This window comes from Bos mutus, chromosome 7 (assembly GCF_027580195.1).
Source record: "Bos mutus isolate GX-2022 chromosome 7, NWIPB_WYAK_1.1, whole genome shotgun sequence".
In the NCBI taxonomy this organism is placed as follows: Eukaryota; Metazoa; Chordata; class Mammalia; order Artiodactyla; family Bovidae; genus Bos; species Bos mutus.
Window position 1 is genome coordinate 38,733,921 of NC_091623.1, and position 18,821 is coordinate 38,752,741.

Here is an 18,821-nt window from a genome sequence, read left to right on the forward strand (position 1 = left end):
AAACTGAAAAAGACCTATTGATATTGAGTCAAAAATTTGACTGAAGTAGAGTAAAAAGAATTGAGTTTTTTCTCTTTTGCTTTTATCAGACCTGGGAAAAACTGAACAAGTATGGTGGTCTGAGTCAACTCCCCTAAAAACATCTTTAAATCATATTTCGTCACATTTTTCTCCCAAACTCTCTCCCCTCCACCTTCCCATTCTCTGTAACTATAGTAACTTCTGGTACAAAGGACTCAGCAGTACAATTTTAGAAGTTATGGCCCATTATCAGGGAAGTTGGGCATACCTTCTAATGGGGGTAATGGATTTCTGCCTCTATAAGCACAACCCTCTGGTACTGTTAAAAAAAAAAGTCATCGCTCCCTAAGTCCTTCTTCAAGCCATAATAGAGCCAGAAACTTGTCACCATGCAAGGCTCTACTGTGGCTCAAAACAACTCAGGGCACAAACACTTCTTAGAGACTTCCATTATTGGCATAGTGTGTATTCACGCAGAGTCTCAACCCAGACTTCCTAAACACCTGGTCATTCGCTCCTTCATCAATATTTACTGAGTGCTATTAAATGCCAGGCACTGCACTTAGGGGAGGAGACAGAGCAATGAACAATATTTAAATAGAAAGAGCCTCTGCCCTTCAAAGCTTGATCCCCAAAAGTTAATTGGCTTGCTAAACACTAAAAAACTCTAATTTCAATTCATTCTAGACAGTCCAACTCATGCTTATGCTGAACATCACGGGGACCATGAAAACCACACAGAGTAGCTCTATCCTTGTTTCTTATACGAGTAATGGAAATCTACGTAACGTGTAAATACTGCAGCACAACAGGGGAAGTCCAATGAATAATTTCCCCAAATGTTCCCTAGAACAAGTTTTCGACAGTCCTTACCAAAAATGTGGAAAAGAACAATGTTGTAAATAAAATAAACTTATTGTAATGGAACTCTCTTAATTATGAAATCATGTCCTTCCTCCCTTCTTATCTTTTTCTTTTCTTGTTGTTTTTGTATTAAAATGTCCTCTACCTCATGAAATAATGATAGTTTAGGTAGAAAGTGGGAGGTACCAGCTTTTTACTTTGTTTTTAACCAGTCTTACTTACCAAATAACAAGACAGCAATCAAACCTCTATGCCAAATATTTGTTGATATTTCATTTGTCCATGTTGTCCACTAAGTTAAAAGATTCAAGAACATTCCCTCTGCCCTAAAACGCACAGCCTGAACATACAGAGGCAGCAATTACTCCTTCAAAAATACACCACTGAAAGGTAAACAACTTCAGTTCAGTGTGTCTGACTCTGTGACCCCATGAACCGCAGCAGGCCAGGCCTCCCTGTCCATCACCAACTCCTGCAGTTTACCCAAACTCAAGTCCCTTGAGTCAGTGATGCCATCCAACCATCTCATCCTCTTGGACATGTGGAAAAATTAAGCTTTCCCAGTTCTTTGCTATATTATTTACAAAAATATTAATATCACAGTAAAACAAATCCAAACACACAGGATTATATGCAAAAAGTCGAAAGTATATTGTTGAGAATAAAAATTATAATTGATGACAGCTACTTCAGTAACAATAAAATTAGCCAAATTCTTATCTAGGTTTTTCTAGTTAGTCTTAAATATCATCCTCAGTGATAAAGGGGGTTTGTATTTATTAAGCTCCAGAAAGCTGGAGTGTGGGGGTGAGAGAGAAGAGAGAAAATGAACGGAAAAGAAACTTTTTAATACTAACTTACTACAAAGTATCACATAATTAAGTTTATCACTAGCATTGACAAAACTGCAAATTTTACTTGGTAGCTGAAAGTGGGACACGGTTTCCACGGGATACCTCTTCCCCACTCACGTATCCCCCCAACAAAAAATACACTTGTCCTTACCGTCTGGTAATCTGTCTGCTTTACCTAAGATAATAGAACATAGCATAAATAAAAGGGTTTTCCAGTCAGACAGGCCTAAACTCCGCAGATCTGTCTGTGTGTGACCTTGGGCAAGTCATTCAACCCCTTCAAGCCCCGCTGGACTGTAAGCTCCATAGGAATACACACCACGTCGGCCTGACTTACGACTGTAGGCATGGGGCGCTGATACATCGGTTTCTTCTTGTGTAAAGATGTTAACAATATTTCTTTCACGGCGTCAAGTGAAGAATTCGGTGAGATATTATGTATATAAAGCTCTGGCACTGTGCCTGATCATCCTGGTCAAGTACTCGATAGATAAAAGGTAACTGTTTTTCAACATCAGCTAGCAGTTATCAAATCTGAAATTACTGTCTGAATACTTTCTAACACTAATATACAAGTCTTTACCCGATTAAGCGCAAACCGCTCAAGGGATTAAAAAAAAAAAAAAACATTTCACAGAAAACCTACAGTTTCCAGTTTCTACAACAGTGGGCTTGGGACTCTCCTAGGTGGACCCGGGATTACGCGCAGCAGACTCAAGCGATTAAAAGGACCTTCAGCGGACTCCAAGCCCCTGCACTTGAAATAACCGGCTGTCAGGGAGCCCCCCCGCCCCGGGGAGTGCAGCAGAGAGGACCCCCGAGCGGGCCCGGCGGGGGGCGCGCAGACCCACCTTGAGTAGGATGGAGGGCGGCAGCTGGTTGATGTCCGGGGCGTCGGGGGGCGGCTCCCTGTGGCAGTCGCACGGCGGCTCGGGGCCCTCCGGACAGTCGGCGTCGCCGCACTCGTGCTGCGGCTGCCGGGCGGCCGAGGGGGCGGCGCCCCCCGCTCGAACCGCGTCCCCGCCGGCCTCCGCTGGGCCCCTCCCGGGGCGGCGGGGGAGCGCGGGGCGCGGAGCGGCGGCGGGGGGTGCTGCTCGGGGCCGCCGCCCGCAGGCCCGCCGCCGCCGCCGCCGCCGCCGCAGGCGCCCCCGCCGCAGCGGGGCTGCTTACAGGGGGTGCAGGCGGGGACCCCGGCCCCCTTCCGCTTGCACACCATCTCGGGGGGCGCGGGGGGCTCGGCCGGCGGCGCCCGGAAGGGCCGCGAGGCGGCGGGCGGCGCGGGCGGACGCACGGCCCCGCGGGCCCACAGGAGGCTCCGGGCCGGCCGCTCCCGGGCGGCGGCGGCGGCCGGCCCCAGCTCCCCGCGGCCGGGGGCGGGCGGCGCGGCGGCGGCAGCGGCGGCCGAGAGCAGGAGGCGGCGCGCTGCGTCCTCAGCGGCCAGGCCCGCGCGGCGCCGCGCCGGGGGCTGAGAGGAGGCGGCCGCGCCGTAGGCCCCGAGCGGCCGCGGCGACGACAGCGGCGGCTCCTCCTCCGGGCCGGCGGGGGCGGGCGCGCCGGGGCCGTGCACGACGAGGCAGAGCATGCAGGGCCCGCGGAAGAGGCAGTCCCGGCCCCGGGGCGCCGCCGCCGCCTTGGCCGGGGCCCCACGGGGCCACCTGAGGAGAGGCCGGCGGCGGCGGCGGCGCCACCAGCTGCCGCAGCGAGGCCGCTTCTGGCGCGGGCGGCGACGCGGCTCCTTCGAGAGCAGGAGGCCCATAGGGGAGGCCCCGCGCAGGGGCCGGGCCGGGGCAGGCCGCGCGGGGGTCGGCCTTGAGCCCGCGGGCACACGCGGGCACACACACACACACACGGGCACACACGCGGCGCTGAGGGGCTACATGCTCTGCCCCGGGACGCCGAGAGACCACGGCGGGGCACGAGCTCTGGGGACGCGACGGAGGCCGGCGACCCTGCTGACCGCGCGGCCGCTCGCAGCCTGGCCCGCCGCCTCAGTTGGTCAGGGCGGCGGCTGGGGAAGCGCGGGGCGCGCCTCAGACCACTTTAACGGCGGCTCTGCCGGCGGCGGCGCGCGCGCCCGCGGCACAGCTCGGCGCGCCGGGAGCGCGCGGCCCGATCGGGAAGGGGACGGGGCCGCGGCGGAGGCCCGCGCGGTGTGGCGAAGCGGGAGCGCGCGGCCCGATCGGGAAGGGGGCGGGGCCGCGGCGGAGGCCCGGGCGGTGTGGCGAAGCGGGAGCGCGCGGCCCGATCGGGGAGGGGGCGGGGTCTCAGCGGCGCGCGGCGGGGGGGCGGCTCAGAAGCGCGCGGCCCGCTCGGGAAGGGGGTGTGGCCGATCGGGAAGTGGGCGGGGCCTCGGCGGCGCGCGCGGCTGCTCGACGCCTGACGGCCGCTCGGCCGGGCCAGCCGTCACGGGTGCGGGCTCACCGCTCTCTGTCCCCGTCGCCCGCGGTTTCCCGGAGCCCACGCCCCCTTCGTGGTGCTGGGGGGAGCCGCCTCCGAGCTCGCCGGGTGACGTCCGTGGGCACAGCCGCGCTGACGTCGCTAGGCGCACGTTCGGTAACCGCCATTGGCCGGGAACCGGCGCTCTCACCGCCCGACCAGGACACCGAGGCCGCTGAGGAGACCCGGTCCCGCCCGAGGCCAGCCCGGGTGCCCGGCGGGCTCTCCGCTGCGCCGGCGGGAGCGCGGCCCTGGGCCTGCGAGAATGGTTCTCCCGCGAGGGACTCACGGGTGGACCGGCTCTGCCGTGTTTCTTCGCTTGTCTGCAGACACTTGTTGCTAGGGACGGACAGGTTTTCCCTAAGTACATTTAGGGATGAACGCACTTATCAGGTGATTTCAGTTCAGTCGCTCAGTCGTGTCCAACTCTTTGCGACCCCATGAACCGCAGCACGCCAGGCCTCCCTGTCCATCACCAACTCCCCGAGTTCACCCAAACCCATGTCCATTGAGTCGGTGATGCCATCCAACCATCTCATCCTCTGTCGTCCCCTTCTCCTCCCACCTTCAGTCTTTCCCAGCATCAGGTTCTTTTCCAGTGAGTCAGTTGTTCACTCAGGTGACCAGAGTATTGGAGTTTCAGCTTCAACATCATGAATATTCAGGACTGATTTCCTTTAGGATTCACTCGTTAGATCTCCTTGCAGTCCAAGGGACTCTCAAGAGTCTTCTCCAACACCACAGTTCAAAAGCATCAATTCTTCGGCGCTCAGCTTTCTTTATGGTCCAACTCGCACATCCATACATGACTACTGGAAAAACCATAGCTTTGACTAGACGGACTTTGGTTGGCAAAGTGATGGCTCTGCTTTTTAATATGCTGTCTAGGTTGGTCATAGCTTTTCTTCCAAGGAGCAAGCGTCTTTTAATTTCATGGCTGCAGTCACCATCTGCAGTGATTTGGTGCTACTGCTAAGTCACTTAAGTCGTGTCCAACTCTGTGCAACCCCATAGACAGCAGCCCACCAGGCTCCCCCATCTCTGGGATTCTCCAGGCAAGAACACTGGAGTGGGTTGCCATTTCTCCAATGCATGAAAGTGAAAAGTGAAAGTGAAGTCGCTCAGTCGTGTCCGACCCTCAGCGACCCCATGGCCTGCAGCCTTCCAGGCTCCTCCATCCATGGAATTTTCCAGGCAAGAGTACTGGAGTCTGTCACTGTTCCCGCTGTTTCCCCATCTATTTGCCATGAAGTGATGGGACCAGATGCCATGATCTTAGTTTTCTTTCTTAGTTGAGTTTTAAGCCAACTTTTTCACATTTTCAGGTTATTTAGACACACACAGATAAACATTTTCTCAACCCAATTAGTCATGCAGCATCTCAGGCTGCACAAGCTATGGAGGACTCCATCCTCTGTACCCATTGTTCCATCCATCACTCGCAGGACTTTTAAAAAATGATTGCTTACTGCTTGCTCAGAGACAAAGGGCTCTAGCTGGACTTTGGAGACTCAGATTTCCCCAGAAAACTAGGAAATAGTCTTTGCAGACAGCCCTTTTGAAGATTTGACTGTAATGAGATCAGAGACATAAAGCAGTAACTAGGAGTGGTACCTGGTGTTGAAAGAAGGTTAGTTTTCACAAGGGAGAAATTGGGAATGGCTTTCACAAGGACTTGGACATGCTGATGGGAATGATGATGGGAATGAGCCAGTATAAAGGAGGAGGTAGAGAAATAAAAAGAGATAATACAACGAGGCCCTTGAGAAGATAAAATGGCAATTACCTGTGGATGGATACAGTCTTCATTGTGATTGGAAGGAAGAAGGCAAGGATAGATCAAAGATGACTGAGAAAACAGTGTTGCAACATTCAAGGTCTATCTGCATAGAGACTGTTGAGCATTCCTGATTTTACCACCACACTGGCCAGCCTTACCCAGTCTTCACCTGACCTGCCATCAGACTTTTGCTAATAGAGAGGAATCACTTTTATTTTTTTTTTCACTTTTTTTTTCTTTTTTTTTTTTTCACTTTTATTTTAAGATCTCCCGTTCTGAGCTTGATCACAGTGAGATGGAATTCCAAGAAACCTACAGGCAGAGATTCATCAAAGGGTTTTACATAGGTTTCTTTCAAGGTATTGCCCAAACTGCATTCACCTACAGATATTATCCACACATCTTTCATCCCTCTGACTTTAAAGGAATTTCTCAGGGTTCCAGAAGAAAGGTGAGGAGTGACACGGTTATCTGAGGCTTTTTAACACGATCCTTTGCATCTCTTCCAGACTACACTTTGAGCAAAAGGAGAGGGTATTTTAAGCTTTTTATTTCTCTATTTCTCTAAAATTGTGGACCCACTAGTTGCATATAAATTAAACATACAACCCAGCAATCCCACTTACAGGTATTTATCCAAGAAAAATAAAAGCATATACCTAAAAAAAGACTTGTGCAAAAATATTCATAGCATCTTTATTCATAACAATCAAAATCTACAATCTGGATGTCCATTAGTAAAGAATGGCTGAACTGGTGTACTCATTTGATAGAATACCACTCACAATTGAAGTGAGGGAGGTAAACAACACGCAGGAATCTCATAACCTTTTGGCTGTATTAGACTCTGGAATCGGAGGCCCAGAATTCCTGATTTTAACAAGGTCCCACATGATGACTATAGAGACAGCCTGGCACCATGCAGACCTATCAGAACTACACGTAAGATCTACCTACAGCTTCTTGTTTTCAGAGAGAAGGCAAGTGACTCTGAGACTTCTGAAGGGGTTTCTGAAACTGACAGCACTGGTTCTTCCTCCCAGTTCCACAGCCACTCAGCCACAAGCAGGTGCCTGCTATCCCGCAGCATGTAGCAGAGGGGTTCTATGTTTTAGTAAGTATTAAGCTACTACTAGCATCACCAGAGATAACTGAATTTTAGAATTCATCACTCACTAACACTGACAAGTATTTTAAATATTCAGGAAACAGAATTATGAACAAGAGTAACAAATTGCAATTTAGAGACAGTGATAGCACTGGATGGCTTTGTTAGTGAAAAAAAGGAAAGCAGCCTGAACAACCAGCAGGCCTGGAACTATTGGCCAGGGCTTGATGTTACTGGTGTTCTCAACTGGACTTGAGTGTTCTGTTGAACAAAACAATCTCACAAGACATCAACATTGGACATGGCCACTCTGTGTGACTATGAGAAGAAAAAATAAGATGCCTCCATAATCGTGTCTAAGACGACAAACACAAGGACGCTCCAAACCACAAAAATGACCTACCATTCTGCCTAATATGAATTATTATTACTTTTTCTTGAACAATTGCAACCTGAGCCTTGCTTCACTCTTCCTACATTCTAGCTAGCAATTATTAAAATACCCAATCACAGAATAACCTCTACTTCCTGAAAGCATCCGATCCAGAGCAAAGAAGCCTTAAACCTTCCTCAGAAATCACCAAGCACAAACCCAATCCTGCAGACCTTTTATGCCTTCTTACTGAGACTCTCTACAGTTCCTCATAGTGTGCCTTTTGCAACAGGTCAGTAAACCCAACTTCATTTAACTATGCATGTGTTCCTGTTGGTCTTTGGCTAGAGGGCATTAACGTTGGTTACCACCTTATCAACTGTTACTACCGTATCTAAAGTTATTCCTTCCTTATGCTGCATGTTTATGCTTATGCTGTATGTCAATTATCAATTAAACTGAAATAAAATAAATTACACCCTCCTTTACTTTTCCTCTTGCATGCCTGCTCAGTCATGTCCTGCTCTCTTTAACCCCATGGACTGTAGCCCACCAGGCTCCTCCGTCCATGGGATTTCCCTGGAAGAATACTGGAGTGGGTTGCCATGCCCTCCTCCAGGTGATATTCCTGAGCCAAGGACTGATCCCACATCTCCTGCATTGGCAGGAGGATTCTTTACCACTGCGCCACCTGGGAAACCCACTTTTCCTCTTATCATGCTTTTACTTTCTTTATATTGCATTAGGACATGTTTATTTTGTCTTTTCTTTTTTCACTTTTAATCTCTCCCACTAGAGTGCAAACTCCATGAGAACTGGGATTTTGTTCAGTTTTTTAGGAAGATAATCTGGCAATTGTGTAGAAAATGAACTAGAGTAAGAAGAGGCTCTTAGCAGTAAGACCAGTTAGGAATTGTTCAGTGGATGGACTTTAAAAGCATGAATCAAGGCCATCATGGTGGGGATAATAAAGTGTGGAGTGGGATTGAGAAACAGAGTCTTGAGGATTTAGTAACTTATTTATGAATTAGGTAGAGAGAGGATGATGGGTAGGGAAGAAATGAAGGGCCCAGAAGAGCAACTTGTACATTCATATGCTTTCAGTTCAGTTCAGTCGCTCAGTCATGTCCGACTCTTTGTGACCCCATGAATCGCAGCACGCCAGGCCTCCCTGTCCATCACCAACTCCTGGAGTTCACCCAACTCATGTCCATCGAGTCAGTGATGCCATCCAGCCATCTCATCCTCTGTCGTCCCCTTCTCCTCCTGCCCCCAATCCCTCCCAGCATCAGAGTCTTTTCCAATGAGTCAACCCTTCGCATGAGGTGGCCAAAGTACTGGAGTTTCAGCTTCACCATCATTCCTTCCAAAGAACATCCAGGGCTGATCTCCTTTAGAATGGACTGGCTGGATCATATGTCTTATTTCAGTGTAATAATGACTAATAGATTCTATAATACAAAATATTTACATATTTGAATAAAATTCAAACTTGGGGTATATATGTGTTATACTCAAATTCACACTAAAAACCAGTATCTAAATTTAAAATGTTTAAAAACTGTTTTTAAAAAAAAGCCTTTTCTTTCTTCTTTGGTGATATAAAATATATGTACTCACTTTGAAGTTCACGTTTGCCTGTAAAAACACACCCAAAGACATAAGTTTCTCATGCTTGCAGTTGGGTAACGATGGCTGTTATAAATGGTCAATGCACTCTGTGGCACCAGCGATGTAAGTGGAGCTCAGTCAATGTACTGTTGGTCTCTCTGGTTGCAGCAGGGGCATTGGATGGCCTACAAGGACACTCTGGGGGGCAGAAGACATGGTTTTATGCATCTGGAAATCATGCAACACCCCAAGTGTTCAATAAACTTAATTCATTACTCAATTGTGTTTTTGCTGCACTACTAAAAGCCAAAGATGGAGAAACAGCCAGCTTTCAGGGGATTTCCTTCAGGAAGTGATCTGTACTCTTGAAGAGTCTGTTTCAGTTCAGTCACTCAGACGTAATTGTGTTTTTGCTGCACTGCTGCTGCTGCTGCTAAGTCGCTTCAGTCGTGTCCGACTCTGTGCGACCCCATAGACGGCAGCCCACCAGGCTCCTCCATCCCTGGAATTCTCCAGGCAAGAACACTGGAGTGGGTGCACTACTAAAAGCCAAAGATGGAGAAACAGCCATCTTTCAGGGGATTTCCTTCAGGAAGTGATCGGTACTCTTGAAGAGTCTGTTTCAGTTCAGTTCAGTTCAGTTCAGTTCAGTCGATCAGTCGTGTCTGACTCTTTGCGACCCCATGGACTGCAGCACGCCAGGCCTCCCTGTCCATCACCAACTCCCAGAGTTTTCCCAAACTCATGTCCATCAAGCTGGTGATGCCATCCAGCTGTCTCGTCCTCTGTCGGCCCCTTCTCCTGCCTTCCATCTTGCCCAGGATCAGGGTCTATTCCAGTAGGTCTGTCTCAGGCACAGTATAAGTGCAGCAGCTACCTCCCCCGTCTGCCCCCAGCTCACCCCATGACTGAGTCCTGCTCACCTGCAGCTCTCAGCCCAGGCGACCCTTCCCTGGAGTCACACCTCCCGGTCCATCTCCTTTACAGCAGTCACCACAGCAGGCAGCTGTGGGGCCTTCAGGATTTGTTGACCATCGCCCCTGTCAGAATTAAGCCCTTTGTTTATCCTGAGCTTCGCTGGTGGCTCAGACAGTAAAGCATCTGCCTGCAATGTGGGAGACCTAGGTTTGATTCCTCGGTGGGGAAGATTCCCTGGAGAAGGAAATGGCAACCAGTTCTTGCCTGGAGAATCCCATCGACGGAGGAGCCTGGTGGGCTACAGTCCACGGGGCCGCACAGAGTCGGACATGACTGAGTGACTTCACTTTCACTTTCTTTTCTTTATGCTTGAATCACCAGTACCTGAAGTCGCTAATCAGTTGCACTTTAAAGAGAAGCTATTCCGGGTGGCCTGATGTAATGGTGGGAAATCTTTACAGACAGTTAGACGGTGAGATTCAAAGCAGCAGCGGTTGCTTCACTGTTGGCCTGGAAGATGCAGTCTCCCTTGCGGAGGAGGGCGCCGGGAATTCCCATCCCGCGGAATTCGGGGTTCTGCGGACAGACTTGGGAGAAGGCGTGGGCAACAGGGAGCCCGGCCCTGCGAACACCTGGACTCCAGACCCCTGGGGATATGCGCCCAGGCCAGGACCCCTGACTACAGAGCTGTGAAACAGTGAATCACTCCATGTGTCATCATTTGTTATCGAGGGAATAGAAATGTTTTCACCAACTAAGCCTTCATGCAGCTTAACGGGAGGAAAAGAAAGCAAAACAACCAATTATCACCCAAAACTCTCCAAAGATAATTCAGGCTCATGAAAGGAAGCAATTAACCGAGTTTAAAACAGAAAATTCATTGTTCTCCCACTTTTATATAAGTTAATGTGGTGATTGAGGCAAATGCAGGGGCTCCTTTTCCTTTTTTTAACTTAAGATCACATATTCATCTTTTCTTCTGCCCGGTGATCAAAGCCGTTCTCCTGCGTCTCCTGCATTGCAGGCGGGTTCTGAACGACTTGAGCCACTGGGGAAGCCCTAAATGAAATCACTAAAGCACAGAGACGTTGTACCGCTTGTTGCTGCTTAGTCACTAAGTCATGTCCGACTCTCTGCAACCCCATGGACTGTAGCCCACCAGGCTCCACTGTCCACGGGAGTGCCCAGGCGAGCATTCTGGAGTGGGCGGCCCTTCCCCTCTCCAGGAGACCTTCCCCACCCACAGAATGAACCCCATCTCCTGCATTGTCAGGTAGTTTCCACTGCTGAGCCTTATTCCCTCAATTCTGTGCCCAGATTCTATATCACAACTAATACGTTTTTACTGTTAACTGGTAAAGTAGGACCTTTAGAAAGAATTAAGTTACGGGTGACTCCCTAACCAATTTAATGTTCTTCCCTCTTAAATTTAATAACATTTTTGTTTCTTATTATATAAATTTAGAAGTGTTATACAGTTGCTCACAATAAAGAAATGACAGATAATTATAATTACTATTAAGTGACCCAGAAATGGCAAGCCACAATTCTAAACGTTGAGAATTGGTGGTATCAGTATAATAACCAAGCGTCTACACTCCATATTTGTTTGCTGCATTCCCAAATCGTATCACGAGTGTCCAGTTGCCCCTTCGTAACCTGTTCCCTTTTTCCTAAGGGTTTTATCTCTCCTTCCAGAGGTAAGGCAGTCATAACCAGGATCCACACACTAGAGGGACTGAATGGACCGTTCAAGGTTTAACCCCTTCTGGGGCAGGTGGGAGACAGGAGGGTGGCTGGAGAGGTGATGTGGGGTGACTCTCACCTCTTCTCTGACTTCTGTCTGACACTGCTGGCTCATTAGCCACTGGATTATGAGATTTTCTTGTTTTATGTTGCCTCCTTAGCCAAGTGATAAGATGTTCTTTTTTGCCATTCAGGGAGTAGATACTTCTCTTTAGATGTAGAAAGGGATGATAAGGTACTTTTTAAAGTTATTTTTCTAAAATATTTTTTATTTTTTCCAAAGATAGAAAGTTAGAGTCATACCTAAGTATGAAACAATGGAAGAAATGATTTTAGCAACTGTTCTCTTTAACCTCATAAACTACATAAATTCCCTCAACTTTCTGGAAGGACACACTTTATCGGTATACCACCTGTGTTATCCTGAGTAGCTTTGGGTTTCAATTCTGTTCTACTTGCTTTTGAATCGCACATTAATGTTTGCTGATGTTTAGTTTAGTTTTTTGTATGTTTGTTCAATTATGCCTACAGTATGTTGTGAAGCAAACAAATCAACCCCATTTGGAGTCCATCATTTCCCACTAATTAAATGTTAAGAGTAGGGTACAGGAATTAAAAATTATGTCATCTATAACCCAACTGTGAAGGCAGAGATAAACACAATCTTTTCTAAGTTTGGCTATGCAGCAAAGCTTGTCATTCAGAGTCAGCTCTCGCACCTCCCACCTCCACCTAACGATGGGAATGAGGAAATAGGGTCCCAGGACGTTTTGCCCCCTCCAGGGGAATAGATCCAGAGAGCTGAGAACCACTGTTTTTCTAGTAGTCATGTATGGATGTTGGAGTTTGACCATAAAGAAAGCTGAGTGCTGAAGAATTGATGCTTTTGAACTGTGGTGTTGGAGAAGACTCTTGAGAGTCCCTTGGACTGCAAGGAGATCCAACCAGTCCATCCTAAAGGAAATCAGTCCTGGGTGTTCATTGGAAGGACTGATGTTGAAGCTGAAACTCCAATACTTTGACCACCTAATGCAAAGAGCTGACTCATTAGAAAGGACCCTGATGCTGAGAAAGATTGAGGGCAGGAGGAGAAGGAGAGGACAGAGGATGAGATGGTTGGATGACATCACCAATTCAATGGACATGAGTTTGAGTAAACTCAGAGTTGGTGATGGACTGGGAGGCGTGGCGTGCTGCAACTCCACGGATCGCTAAGAGTCAGACATGACTGAGTGACTGAACCGAACCGAACTGAACTCTTATAGGAAGCATGCTGTTTTTTGTGACTTCTTTTCCTTTCACTTTATATATTCATTTCAACCTTACATTGGAAGTAAGTGTGTGTGTGAGTGTGTATATCTTGGGGAAGAATACAGGGAAAGAGGACTTCTTCCCAATTCCTACTGCTCTGCCAGTGATTTCCCCTGACAAATCAATGTATTTTCTTCCGTATTTGTAAAAACTGACATTCTTAAACATTCATGAGTTGGATCTAACTGGAATAGTTTGAATCTTTATTGGGCTACAAATCAAAGGCGTTTACTTCCCGACAGGTAACAAAACTGAGATAGTGCTAGGTAATGTTTTCACGTGCTGTGGGCCAGAGGCACTCTGTTTTTAAACTCAATATAGCTGTTTTCCATGTCAACCACAACATGATAAACAACAATTTCTCTATGACCAACATACCATATACATTCTTATAAATTAAAAAATGAAAGAAGAAAATTTATTTTGTGGTCTTACGGGCATGTCAAGGGTCTCAGAATCTTCACTGAAAAGATGCGTGGAGCACATAGTCAAGTGACAAGGACAGGAACTGCAAGAAGATTTGTTCTTTCAAAAGACACTTAATTCTAAGGAACAGTAACTCTAAAACCTACTTTACATTGTGTTGCCTGTGTCATGCTGTTTCACCTGCTTTCATCACCAACCAGCCTCCCCTGCCCCCGAAATGCCTCATTTCTGAGCGTGCCTCTCCACTCCAGCCTACACCTCAGCAGTACTGAGGTACGCTCCCAGAGGCTCTTCTTATGGATCAAGTTTTGGAGAATAGTCTACGGAGAAAACGAATCATTCTTTTCAGACACAGTATAAGGACTATTTGCTAAGATCACATTGGAGAATGATAACACTGAATAGAAATTCTAGAGGGTGGGTGAACGGGGGAATAATCATTTCTAAAGGAAAGTATGAGCATGGAACACATTTTCTGTGAAGCCATCAGTTCTTTGTGAGATGCATGTAGGTGTGTGTCTCTGTGCAAGAGAGAGATAATGAGAGATAAAGCCACTTGTGTGTGCCCCCATTGATAACGATTTCCAAGAAGTACCTAACAATCCCTAACTTTATTTTCTTACTTTGGTAGAGAAACTCTGATTCACACAGTCAGTCAGTCAGTCATTTCAGTCACTCAGTCGTGTCCGACTCTTTGTGACCCCATGAATCGCAGCACGCAAGGTGTCCCTGTCCATCACCAACTCCCAGAGTTCACTCAGACTCATGTCCATCGAGTCAGTGATGCCATCCAGCCATCTCATCCTCTGTCATCCCCTTCTCCTCCTGCCCCCAATCCCTCCCAGCATCAGAGTCTTTTCCAATGAGTCAGCTCTTCGCATGAGGTGGCCAAAGTACTGGAGTTTCAGCTTCAGCCTCATTCCCTCCAAAGAAATCCCAGGACTGATCTCCTTCAGAATGGACTGGTTGGATCTCCTTGCAGTCCAAGGGACTCTCAAGAGTCTTCTCCAACACCACAGTTCAAAAGCATCAATTCTTCGGCGCTCAGCCTTCTTCACAGTCCAACTCTCACATCCATACATGACCACTGGAAAAACCATAGCCTTGACTAGACAGACCTTTGTTGGCAAAGTCATGTCTCTGCTTTTCAATATGCTATCTAGGTTGGTCATAACTTTCCTTCCAAGGAGTAAGCGTCTTTTAATTTCATGGCTGCAGTCACCATTTGCAGTGATTTTGGAGCCCCCCAAAATAAAGTCTGACACTGTTTCCCCATGTATTTCCCATGAAGTGATGGGACCAGATGCCATGATCTTCGTTTTCTGAATGTTGAGCTTTAAGCCAACTTTTTCATTCTCCACTTTCACTTTCATCAAGAGGCTTTTGAGTTCCTCTTCACTTTCTGCCATAAGGGTGGTGTCATCTGCATATCTGAGGTTATTGAGATATCTCCCGGCAATCTTGATTCTACCTTGTGCTTCTTCCAGTCCAGCATTTTTGACGTACTCCTTTTCCTATTTGGAACCAGTCTGTTGTTCCATGTCCAGTTCTAACTGTGGCTTCCTGACCTGCATACAGGTTTCTCAAGAGGCAGGTCAGGTGGTCTGGTATTCCCATCTCTTGAAGAATTTTCCACAGTTTATTCTGATCCACACAGTCAAAGGCTTTGGCATAGTCAATAAAGCAGAAATAGATGTTTTTCTGAAACTCTTTTGCTTTTTCCATGATCCAGCTGATGCACACAAGCAGGTAAAAAATATCAGGAACATTTTGGCAGCCTTCTGACTAGACTGAGACAGGTATCATGACTGGTTTATAATCTAAGCCCAAAGAGAGAAAACTTGAAAGGAGGAAACAAACAAACAGGCAACAGAGACATGACTTTAACGTTTTGGTGGGCTAGTGTATTTCTAATGGCACTTAGTCCAGAAGCTTTCCTGACCCCTGAAAGGTAGGGGTGCACACCATCATTCCTTAAGGCAATTCAAATTAATCGCATTGAGATACCATCACACCTCTACTGGAATGGCTAAGATTTAAAACATTGGCACAGCAAATGTTGGCAAGGATGCAGAACAACTTACACCCTCACGTACGGATGGTGGAAGTGCAAAATGATAACAGTCGTTTTGGAAAACATTCTGCCAGGTGTTTATGAAATTAAAGACGCAATTACCATATGAGCCAGAGATCTTAATCCTACGTGTTTATGAAAGAGAAATGAAAACATATGTTTATATAAAAGCCTGTATGCAAATACTTATAACAACTTTATTCACAACTGTTAAAACCTGCACACAAACATTCTCCACTGGTTTAGAGATGATCTGTGGTAAATCTACACAATGAACGAATCTTTGGCACGTTAGCCTCAGTGAAAAAAGGCAGACTTAAAGGCTTCATCCTGTGTGATTCCATTTACATGACTTTCCCCAAATAGGCAAGACTGCAGGGACAGAAAATAGAACAGTGGTCGCCAGGACCTGGCACTGGGGGGAGGGTTCACTTCAAAGAGGCAGAATGGAATTCTGTGAGGGGAGTTAGAAGTATTCTATATCTTGATCCTGGCAGTGGTTACACGACCGAACGAATTTGTCAAAATTCATGGAACTATCCACTAAAAAGGATGAATTTCATACTATATAAATTATATCTTAATAAACCTGAGTTTAAAAGAAAGGAATATAGAACAGTAATTTATAAGACATACAAACCAGACTTTCCAAAATTCAGTCATTAATTTTAAAAAAAGAAAAGAAAGTAGGTATCTGAACTAAATATAAAGAGACTGAAAAAGCAAAAATATCAAATGAAATCTATGAACCTAGAATGGATTCTAGTTTAAAATAACTAACAAAACAACCAAGATAACTATCTTTGTACAGTTGGGGATATTTGAATATGGACTGGAAATTAGATAATACTACATAATTATTTTCAATTCTCTTAGGCATTAAAAGAATATTAAGATTACATATTTTTGTTAAGGAGATGTATGCTAAAAGATTTAAGGTGAAATGTCATGGTATTTATAACTTACTTTCAAACGGTACTGCAAAGAAAAAAAAGGCAGGAGGGAGACATGAGAAGTGCTGACCATTATTGAAACCAGCTGGAAGAATCTTACCACATAATGTCTTTTCAGTGTAGTGATAAAACTCTGATACAGAACACCACCTCTATTATATATCAAATGCCCATGAGTGTTATGAGTAAAAGGAAAATTGTAGGCAAATATGTATCACACAATTCAAGGTTTTTAGAATACATATGGGATTAGTGTATTTGCATCTGTCTTTATCAACTCCTAAATAATTTGGTGATGACACCCATCATATTGTTAATGGTGCCCACTGGTAAATGAAGTACAGAATCAGAATTCAAGTAGAAATTTCATTTAGTACTCTACAGTTAATGCCTTCTATACTTAAAAAGGTTTTTGGATGATTTTTACTTTTCTTGTAGTAAAAGACTCAAGGTGGAAAGGAAGTCATCTAAAACTTTATCATTTTTAATCCTTAGTCTCATATCTGTACAATAAGACCAAAATTCTTCCCCAAAGACTTTTGATGCTTTCTAAAATCAAATCCTTTTTAAATGAATTTCTACAATAGTGCACTTCTACATTTGAAGGCAATTCCAAAGAAGAATTCTGAAAAACATTCTCAACAAAAACAGCATGATTCATAAAAGTATCTGTAGTTCATAGATAAAACAGGCAATTCCCAATATAACAGAGTAATTAAAAATTCATAAATTGCTACTAATCTTTAGTGATGAAAAATTATGAAAGTAGGACCTTTACCACCTCTATTTTTAAAAGCTGTAGAAATGTTACTAAGGTGTTTTTTATATATATATATATAAGAACATAGCGGCTCCACCTGCAATGCAGGAGACCCAGGTTCAATCCCTGGGGAGGGAAGATCCCCTGGGGAGGGAAATGGCAACCCACTCCAGCATTCCTGCCTGTGAAATCCTCCATCGAGAGGAGCCTGGTGGGCTACGGTCCATGGGGCAACAAAGAGCTGCACATGACTGAGCGTCTTAGCATGTTTTTATATATATAGTTGGTTAACAATGTTGTGTTAGTTTATTAAAGTTTTTATTTAATCAAAGAATGTTGCTTGAGGTGCATAACACTTTTTTCCCACAGCAACAATGGTAAAAGTGTTAAAACACCTGAAGATCAGATTGGAAAAGTTTTTTCAACTCAAATGTGACTGAGCTATAGTAGTAACAGTCAGCCTCAAAAAATACTTGTAGTGTGAGAATAAGTGAGTGGGTGAACCAGTATTAAGGACCAGAATGTTCTCTAGATCATGAACTCTCAGAGGAAGGAAGTGGTCTTCCCTATTCGTGTTTGTATCCCCAACACTCTGCCACATAGTTGGTGATTAGCAGATGTTGACTGGGTAATCCTAGAGCTAACTGGATGTTCATAATTTTATGTTTGTCCTAACCTATTATTAAGGGGAATATTTTTGTAAGATAAAATCATGAACCTTGTGCAAATATAAAATAGACATGTGTTAAAGAATGCTTTAACTCAATTATCGAGGAAACTAGAGAACTGTAAAAAGCCAGTTTAAGGAGATTCTGAAGATAAGACACAAATAATGGCAATCAGAGTACTGAAATAAATTTAACAGATGAAAAAATGGGCAAAAAGTCACAGGGAAGGTATTAATTGCATCTTCACCGGCAAAAATCATTAGCATTACTAGCAGTTGACTACAAGTAAGGAAGTGGTAAAATTACTCAGAGGGAGTGCAAGTTACAAATCATGACCAAGCATTTCATAGGTCACCTCTCATATTTTTCCTTTTGTCATTTCAAAGTCTTCCACAACTTTTCCTTGCAGTCTCCTCTCCCTGTAATAAGGATAATTCTAAAAGTTATTCTTAATCACACACACACACACACACACACACACACAGACCGGTTTTCTTAGGTTTGGCCTGATTGTCTGTATAGGTGAAGCGAGGGCAGGAATCAGCAGAAGACAGCCTTGTCAGCAAACAAGGTCTGACTCTCCAAACCTCCTGCAAGTTAGGAATGGTTTTCACATTTTTAAACGGTTGAAAAAAAAACACCAAAAGATGAATAATTTGCTGTGACATAAAAATTATATGCAAATCAAATTTCAGTCCCCATAGCTAAAAATCCACTGGAATACCTTCGTTCAGTGACACGTCTGTTGCTGCTTTCTGGATACACTGGCAGAACTGAGAAACGTCACAGAACAAGACCAGGATGGGGTGAAGCGGCTCAGGAGCATCCCCTGGGCACAAGATTTAAGAGGGCACCAAAAACTAAGTGATGAAGAAATGAATGAATAATACTTTGACGCATATTTTTTAAAATCGAAAG

At 45.7% G+C, this 18,821-nt stretch overlaps 1 protein-coding gene across 1 annotated transcript in view; it reads right to left on the minus strand.

The window, feature by feature from the left end:
- FBXL17 (F-box and leucine rich repeat protein 17) overlaps window positions 1–3,636 on the minus strand; it is a 527,341-nt gene extending 523,705 nt beyond the window's left edge. The window contains 2 exon segments of the mRNA XM_070373201.1: window positions 2,591–2,779; window positions 2,782–3,636. Of these exon segments, the coding sequence (XP_070229302.1) occupies window positions 2,591–2,779; window positions 2,782–3,495 (903 nt within the window). The 5' untranslated portion in view covers window positions 3,496–3,636.
- Between the last annotated feature and the right edge of the window lie 15,185 nt (window positions 3,637–18,821).